We start from the raw sequence: 9,128 nt of genomic DNA on the forward strand, positions 1-9,128 counted from the left end.
ATTTCTAATGCTTATATTAAAAATAAAAACAAAATTTAAATTAGTAAATTTTAATCTATAATATAATAATAATATAGTAATTATTTTATATATTATACGTATAAAATTAATTATTTTTTTATTTATAAAATTTTTTAAGAGCTTATATATATATATATATATATTGATGAATGTGATATATTTTTTTATGTAAATAATCTTTTAAAAAAAATCTAATAGTTAATCTATTACCTTTTTTGTTTTAGTCTAAATTAAATATTTTTTATTATTTTTGGAAAGAAAATCTTTTGAAGAATTTAATAATATGTGATGAGGAACACCGAATAAATTATACAGAAACCAATTAATACACAACATGAAAACATCTTTAAAAAAAAGACGTTTTAGGCGTCTTTATCTGAGTGGCCTCCATATTTATCAGTAGTAAACACTAAAGAAAAATATTGAACCCAATCTAAACCAACTCAATTACATTTTAATTGGCTAGGATATATTTTTCTCTTAAACACGAATCAATCCGACTCGATTACATCTTTACAGATGAGAAAATCAAGGTCACATGAATAGCTTGAAAATAAATTAGGCAACACTATAAAAAGGAAAACAAAAAAGAGATATATTTAATAAATTTTAAATAAAACAACATCAATGAATATGTGATAGAAAAAGATGAAACAAAAAAGGATCGGGTAACACATTCGAATGGTTTCAGTGAAATATTATACTGTTCCCGCAATTAGTAACTGCTACAATTCTCCAACATGAATAAGGAAGGCAAACTACAAGAGTGCTTAACACAAAATCTAAAATTCATTAATTTCATCTAAGTAGTGCTAGAGTTATTAATAATACTTCATTATTTGCCCTCCATAATTCCTTTTAAATATTTCCTTTCCTTTTTGCAATATATAAACTGTACACAGAATTCTACATATACATACATATATCACGTTAGTCAAATGTTCTTATTACACTTTTCATCATCTTCAAGAAATGAATAGAAGTGATAAAAATAAATAAAGAAATAAACCCAAATGAAATAAATCCCAAGAAACTCCAAATTAAAGAAGCCAAAAAGTGAAATAAATGAATGAATAAATATATAGAAAGAGAAAATATAATTGTTTCCTTTACCATCTTCATGATACGATTAACACTTCCTTAAAACCTAATAGTGTCATCCCCATAATACACTACCATTCCTTTTGGTACCAATATATACAACTCAACCCAACCAACACATCAACAATCGCCTCTTCAACCTTCTCCAAATCCGAGTAGTGCAAAGTTTGCAACAACAAAACCGTTGGCTTCATGTCGTACTTTTGCTTCTCTAGGTGCCTCTCTGTCTGCCACCTCACCGTGTCGTTCGCCAATGGCGACAACCAATCCATCACCTCCTCCACCGTGTCGCGCCATTGTGCTGCCACCTTCAGGTGGCTGTCCGTCCCTTTCTCACAATTCTCCCATTCCATCCGTTGCTTCCTTAACTTCGCCTTTAACTTCATCTTCAGCCTCTCTGGCAACATCTCATAGAGCGCAACGCGTGCTTCTTCCCCGATCGCCACCGGGGCATGCATACAACGATCCATGAACAATATGATGTTCGCATACCGCTGCGAAAGCCCTGAGCCTCCGACTGTGGTCGGAGGTGCAAGCCTCAGGACCTTATTATTTTTTGCTAAAATAGTCTTATTATTCTTACCATTTCCTCCTCCTCCACCACCACCACCGTTCGCTGTAGCAGCACGCGGCGGAACATGGCGGTTAGGAAATTTGATGGCACTTATTTTCTTGAACGCGAGGCAAGGATTATTCTTCTGTTGCTTCCTCCTCCTCTTGAAACGTTCGTCCATATTATTGTATATGTTAACATTTGACATGTATAACTCACGGTGAATAAGGAGGCAATAATAATTCTCCAGATTCCTTCTGTTTCTACCACCAGCTATGATCAAAGACCGAAACACGCAACAAATTCTTGCGTAAACGATGCAGATGATGCGAGACATGAGGCCAACAACCTTGTCATATGTTTGGTTCCAAAGGGAAACTTGCTTGTAATGTTGCACTTGCCTCCTATGGTACTCGATCCTGTCATCAAAGCATTCCACTTTCACCATGAGGCCATGGTTGGACCTTAAGGATCTCCACCGTTGTATCTTTTTCTCGGACAGTTCCATTTCCGACAAAGATTCCATAGCCGTGTAGAGATTTCTTGTAGTGGAAACCAGCCTCTCCATTCTCTCAATCACCTTCTCCACATTCTTGGTTCCATATTCTAATTTCCTCGCATCCAAGCCAGCGCCAGAGCTTTTCATGTTCGCGTAGACCACTTCAAAGCTCCTGTGCCCCACGTCGGTGCAATTCGTACAGAGACGGGACATGGTGGCTGCGGCGTGGTCTAGATCCTCGAGGCGCTCGGCGCAGGCGAGGTTGAGGAGGAAACATTCTTGTTGTGAGTTCAGGTAGGTTACCCCTTTGGACCTAATGACGTGGCGACGGAGTTTAAGGATTTCCACGTCGGAAAGGGATTTGTAGAGGGAGACGAGGCGACACATGGTCTTGGCTGTGTCGAAGGCGAGGACGCCGAGGGTGTCGGACGGCGGTGGCTCCTCTTCACGGAAGAAGAGGAAGCAGAGGTTCGCCCCTTGACACGTAGACATGGTGGCGGTTTGGATGACGACCATGTGTGCTTTGTGTCGAAGCTCCTTCTACATATATCCTTTCCGCATTTGTTTAGAAAGAAACCAACAAATTTTAATCAATATTTTTCAATATTGTTCACTCATGGCTTTCTTGTTTTTCTTTCTTTAATTTTAGGGTTTGGGATGGCTTGGGTTTCAAAAAAAAAAAAGAAACTAAAAATCAAAGGGTTAATGCATGTTGTTGGGGGCATGCATGTAATTAAATTAAGGATGGCGGAGAATGTAGCAATAGAGAGGATAAACCGCGGGGAATGTTGTGAATACTTTTGAAGAGACACGTCACACGTGTATACAGTGCGGTATTGTTCATATTAAGTTAGAAACACCTATTATGGTCATATAATTGTTACTGGCAACGAGGAATGATGCAATTTTTTCATGTGGCCAAACACATTTAAATTTTGGTGAGGTGCCATGTGTTGTTGAACTATTATTGCATTATCCAAGGTTTAAATCTAGTTACTTGTAGCTATAAAAATAACCTAATGCTAATTATATGTCATAGCCCATAAGACACCGTTGCTTTCTGGTTTCTACAGAATGAATAAGTTTAATGTGTTTATTAAAAGTTTATCCGATCCGTCGATTTCAATCTAACTGCATTTTTAATTTAACTTTGATGAGCTGGGTTCAGAGAACATAGCTTTATCTATCTCTTTATATAGTATAAATATGTTTTTTAGTTACAAGTAACCTTTTACTAAATGCAATATTATTTAAACACTTTTCGATACAAACAGTTGCTCAAAGTGGATGAGTGTTTTGATTTGATATGCAATAAAAAATATCTTTAACATAAAAAAAAAAAGGAGAAAGCCTAAGAGCCAGTATTTTTATTAAAATTTGGTCAACACTTAATCAGTAAAAGAAAAGTAAGTAATGTCATATCATTGGATAAAATCTCACACTATTAAAAACACCAATTATGACTAATTAATAGCTATAAATTACAAAATTTACTGGTCTCCTAACATTCTAAAAAAAATTATTGTATTGCAATTAGACCAGCTATGTTATTTAGAATAGAATGTCGGTGTTAAAAACTAAATATGAACATAAATTAATTATGGTAGCAATGAAAATATTAAAATAATGAGCGGTCACACACATATCAACAAAATAAAAAATGAAGATATAAAAGAGAAAGTTGAAGTAATATTTATTATAAAAAAATGATAGAATCTTGTTTTAGATAATTTTGAACATGTAGAAAAAAATCGATAGATTACCGAAACAATTGGAATAGTAAAAAAAATTAGTTTTGTATAGTATTTTTGTTGGTTGTTCTATAACCAAGACTCTCGTATAAAACTATTGGATAAGAAAAATTTATTTGCCAAAATTGTCAACTTAAAGAACTATGAGTTGGTTTAATAGTTTTTTTAAAATGTTATTAGTAATTTTTGTATATTATACCGCTAAGATTTTAAAATTTGTCTTAGTTTTTTATGCATAACTGGAGTAGTCATCATTCGTTTATATGCTATTTAATAGGTGAAATATTGACGGAAATACTTTGTGTTGACACTGTACACTACAACATTTTTAGGTTGAGGCAACATTTAAAAAGTGTTGTCTAAAGGCTGACAAAAGGTTGCTTTTGATCTATGGCAACACTTTTGGACCTAAGGCAACGTTTTTGGGTGGCGTTACATATGCAGCCGTTGCCTTAGATCAAGGCAACACTTTTTTGTTTCAAAAGCAACGCTTTTGAGAGCAACACTTGGTAAGTATTGCTTTTGGTTGAAAAACAACAACACTTCAAAGGTGTGTTTGAAACAACACTTTTTCAGTGTTGTCTTTTCTCTTATATTTTGGCCACTATTAAAAAGTGTTGTCTATTTGCAATAAAATGCAACCCTTTTACGTGTTGCTTATAAGTTTGAATTTGCAATACTTTAAAGTGTTGCCTATTAGTTATGAATATGCAACGTTTAAAAGCATTGCCTTTTCTTTTGGATATGCAACCTATACAAGTGTTGCCTTTTCTTTTAGATATGCAACTTATACAAGTGTTGTCTAATATTCAAAATATACAACTAATAGAAGGGTTGTCTTTTTGACAAAAGTAAAAGTTGCTTTTGTAGTAAAACTACAAAAAAAAATTCACAATAGAATTTTGTCATACATGTATAATCATTTTAATTAATAAGTAAATTTGTGTACAATAGAAAAAATTTAGAAAAGAAACAAAATAACTAATAATAAAGTTCTAATTAAAATAGATATTAAAAGGTTCAATTAATATTTCAAATACATATTTGTCAATAATTCTCAACAAAATAATAAAATTTTTGTTTGACAATAATTGTCATAACAAAATAGTAATTAATATTTGTCAAAAAGACGTCAATCTACTTGCATATTTTATATCCATGCTTGACTTGTCCCATATGCTAAATCTGCAAATAATACACAACAAAAAATGAACAACTTATCATTAAAAAATGAATGAATGGCAGAAGATATCAGAAAAAAAGTGAAGAAACTGAAATTGAAATAATAGTGCAAGGAGTTCTTGTCAAAACTAAAACTGAAAATAATGATAGGGTTCAGTGTTTCTTAATTTGATTTTAGTTTCAACCAGTTTGACAAATTGAAGAACCAAACCGAAGTTCAAAACAAATAAATAACAAAATTGCACAGCAAAACTAGAAGCATACCAAACCGAAAAAGAAATCGTCTTTGATTAGCTTCCCAAATTCTTTCTCTGTTCTATCCTTGCCTCCAGCATGAAGGAACATAGAATTGTCAACAATAGAGACAAGCTTAGAGGAATTGCTTAAATCTGGTTCTTCAGGCATGATCATCTCAAAGATAATCACTTTTCCATTCTCTTCAAGTGCTTTATAACAGTTTTTCAGCACTGTTAGGCACTTCTCATTTGACCAATTATGACAAGCAGCCTGCCACAATTTTATCATTAGCATCGTGATTTATCATTGTATAAATTATAGTTGAAATATAGTCAAACAAAATTATCACTTTTCATGAATATATAGCATTCTTATTTTTCTTATTGAAATATAGTGCTAGTTATAATTCTTATCAGATATATTTCAATAGTTGATGAATATATAGCATTCTTATTTTTCTTGTTGAAAAATCTTGAAAACCAATTTTATTAGTTGAAAAACAATTAGTTCTCTAACTTGTTCACTAAACTTAATAAAGGTTTCCACTGACTCATTGAACATAAAAATAATCACCAGATCTTCTTTGACAAAGATTGCAGGCAGTTCTGAAAAGGAAAACTTGTTTTGATATTTTGACCTTGAAAATGGTAGCTAACTTATACTCTTATCCATTTTGCATATCATCATAGGCATATATGAACAAGTTATGAGGTATATAAAACAGCATAATCAAGTTTGAATATCAAACAGCAATGATCATTATGCTGACAACTGCATTTAAAACCTCATTGAAAGTCAAATTGCACTAACTGCTTTAATTCATCAGAAAGATAGATATAGTTGGGGCTATAGTTATAAGTTGTCCAACAAATACACTTGGAAGATTAAATTAGTTCACAACTCTCATAAATGTTACCGTAGCTTTACCAAATACTGATGACATTTGAGGGCCTTGGTGGTTCATGAAGAGCTCATGAATGATTCCAATCATAATATAAGTTGTATCAACTTACAGTTTCAAAATTTATAGGATCCATTTCCTGCAGCTTATGAACATGGCCTCTAGTGTCAGGATAAAAAATGCTTCCAATAAAGCTATAAACTTCAGTAAAATCCGGCAAACCTGTAAATTTTAGTCAAGTTGAGCCAGTCACCCCTAGTTAAGTACCGATTTCAATATGATTACAAATGTAAAACAAAAATCTAACTTAAATAAGATCATTACCAGGAATTACACAAGCTTGTTTTCCATGATTTGGCATCTCAGTAGCCGCCAGCATTCTAATCCCCTTGATCCAATATCATCTGAATCAGTAATACAATAAGTGGTGAAAAATTCCAGTTAGTACTAAATTATAGACTATTAACATCAACCAAACAACAAAAACAACAGAGGGAGTAATATATGCATGCCTTCATTTCCATTAAGATTTGTGATGAGTTCATCCTGGCAGGGCATGAGTTCATCCAACAAAAACTTAATCATTTAAGTGTTGTACTGGGCAAGCCAATCACATTTATCTGCTTGTTTTTTTTTTTTTTTCAATGAAAGATTAGCTACTAGATATTAGAAGACAACTTTACCTACAGTTTAAGGAAGCTTGTTTACATTGTCCATCCTACAAGACTCAGCTCCCTCTAAAGAAAGAGCTCATGCCCAAGTATAGTTCACACTTCATAGGGATAATATCAATACTTCAACAACAAGTGTCCACAAAATAGAAGCTCCCTAAGATATAGTATAGCTGTTTCAGTAGTGCAATTAGTACCACAGATTGATCTATATCTAGTATATGAATAACATCATACTTTTTCTTTAATTTACAAATAAATGAAAATGACAATTTATTCAAATTAAGTCCTTGTCTAAAAAAAGGAAAAAAGAAAAAAAAAACAGAAGAAACATGTAGAGCATAACAATAATGGTTTAAACCACAAACTACTGAAACTATTGAAAAAACAATGTGAACTACGGCAACAATCTACAGCCAAAGAACAAGTAAAGTGCAGAATACTAATAAGAACCTAAAAGCAAAGGCTGTTCTACTTTCCATAAATGACCATGTCAATATTGAAAGTAAGTCATCAACTCTGCAATCTAATTTTCAGCCAAATTTATTTTCTATATAACTCATACATCAAATAACAATCAGAAGCATGCAAACAAATCCAAACAAGCACTTACAAAACCTATACTCTCTGATTATAGCAGTAGAACTAACAAATATACATAAAATTGTTACAATAGTCAAAAGAGGTTAACAACAAAGTCAAAAGAGGTGAGTGACTTTGGATAAACAATATTCAATTTCAAATGAAGGAATACCTCAAAGCCCCGGAATCAGAGCAACGCAGGGCAAACCAATTGAACATCTAAATAAGAAACTAACTAATGAATGAACTCAAAAGGCAAAACCTAACCTTGCTTTTCAATGATGTTCCCAACTCTAACCTGGACAGCGAAACACACACATAAAAATTGTTATTTATTAACTTATATTAATATTCAATGATGAATAAAAAATACGAGTGAGGCGATTCACTGGATATTCATTTTTCAAGGCTTCAAATTAAGAAGTGGAGAAAATGGCTTGATTGCGCGGGATTGAAGTGTGGACCATGGAACACTAAAGAAGAAAAAGTAGAAAACAAGTCTCTGAATAGTTTTGTTATTTCAACAATTCAACCAAATTAATTATGTAAAATTTGGAAGAAATTTTTGTCATGCCTGAGAGATCTATGCAAGCCTTCAAGGACGACGGCGCCTTCAAGGAAGAGATGCCTGAGGACCAAGGCGAGAGGCTTGAGAGGAAGAGGTGAACGACAGAGAGTTGTCGACTCGCCTGCGTGGACAGAGCACGGCACCACGGCGGAGCAAAGCAGAGGTTTCAGAACGGTGGAGTGGAGAAGAGATTTCAAAATGGCGGAGAAGAGCAGAAGTTTCAGAACGGCACGGGTAGAAGAACATATCAGATCAGACTATAGCAGAACGCAATGCGAGCAAAAGAATACGGCACAAGCAAAGTAGAACATGGCGCGAGCTTAAGCAGTGATGAACACGACGACGACGAGCAGAGAGGAATGCAGAACGCGCGTCAATGTCGTTAAAGGGGAAAATTGAGTTAGGGTTGGGATTTTGATTCTGAAATGGTATGGTTCGAGTTTTGTTTCTAAGTAATGCATGGTAGTCAGGAATGTGATGAATCAATTATTGCTTGATGTATTTTGTGGTTCTTTTCTTGTTTTTGGTTGAGTTCAGGAGGAAAAGAGTAATTTTAAAAAAGAAATAAAATAAAAAATTTAGTGAAAAAACTTTAGACAACACTTAGATTGGGAAGTTTATTAAACATTTAAAGGCAACTCTTAGAAAGTAAAATAGATAAGTATTATAAATGTTGCCTATTTAATTTATAAAGCAACGCTTTTTTACATGTATCTTAAATTGATCAAAGAGAATGTTTGCAGCATGTTGGTTAACAAAGAGTTGCAATAATTTTATTTCTTTGCAACAAATTTTAAATGTTGTTTTTGACCATTTTAGACAACATTTTTTAAGGGTTACTTACATTATATGTTGTAATAGCTCAAAAATATTAAGAAAATTATATGGTACAGATCTAAATCTGTACAGATTTAAAGATTTACTTACTTAAACTACACTTTCTAAAGCCACACTTTTTACTTAAAACCGTAGCTCTTCACAAAGAAAAGCGTCACTTAATGGAAAAAAGTAAATTAGAAGATTTAAGAGAAGAAATAATTAAGTTATCAAAATTAATAGATC

At 33.1% G+C, this 9,128-nt stretch overlaps 2 protein-coding genes across 10 annotated transcripts; both read right to left on the reverse strand.

Annotated features, from left to right (window-relative positions):
- Positions 1,082–2,933, reverse strand: LOC107636742. The gene has a single exon (XM_016340235.2). It carries the CDS (start codon positions 2,688–2,690, stop codon positions 1,194–1,196), a length of 1,497 nt encoding a protein of 498 aa, XP_016195721.1. The 5' UTR covers positions 2,691–2,933; the 3' UTR covers positions 1,082–1,193.
- LOC107636741 (isoliquiritigenin 2'-O-methyltransferase-like) lies at positions 4,911–8,863 on the reverse strand. Of its 9 annotated transcripts, none has more exons than XM_021121326.1 (8): positions 7,766–8,863; positions 7,370–7,442; positions 6,929–7,073; positions 6,758–6,791; positions 6,570–6,649; positions 6,358–6,467; positions 5,372–5,614; positions 4,911–5,110 (listed from the first exon to the last, which is right to left on the reverse strand). In XM_021121326.1, exons 5-8 carry the CDS (start codon positions 6,622–6,624, stop codon positions 5,105–5,107), a joined length of 414 nt encoding a protein of 137 aa, XP_020976985.1. In that variant the 5' UTR covers positions 6,625–6,649; positions 6,758–6,791; positions 6,929–7,073; positions 7,370–7,442; positions 7,766–8,863; the 3' UTR covers positions 4,911–5,104. The 9 variants fall into 9 exon arrangements, with proteins under 9 accessions (XP_020976985.1, XP_020976982.1, XP_020976984.1 ...); XM_021121323.1 differs by having other exon boundaries at positions 6,929–7,089; XM_021121325.1 differs by lacking the exon at positions 7,370–7,442.

Source organism: Arachis ipaensis, chromosome B04 (assembly GCF_000816755.2).
Source record: "Arachis ipaensis cultivar K30076 chromosome B04, Araip1.1, whole genome shotgun sequence".
In the NCBI taxonomy this organism is placed as follows: Eukaryota; Viridiplantae; Streptophyta; class Magnoliopsida; order Fabales; family Fabaceae; genus Arachis; species Arachis ipaensis.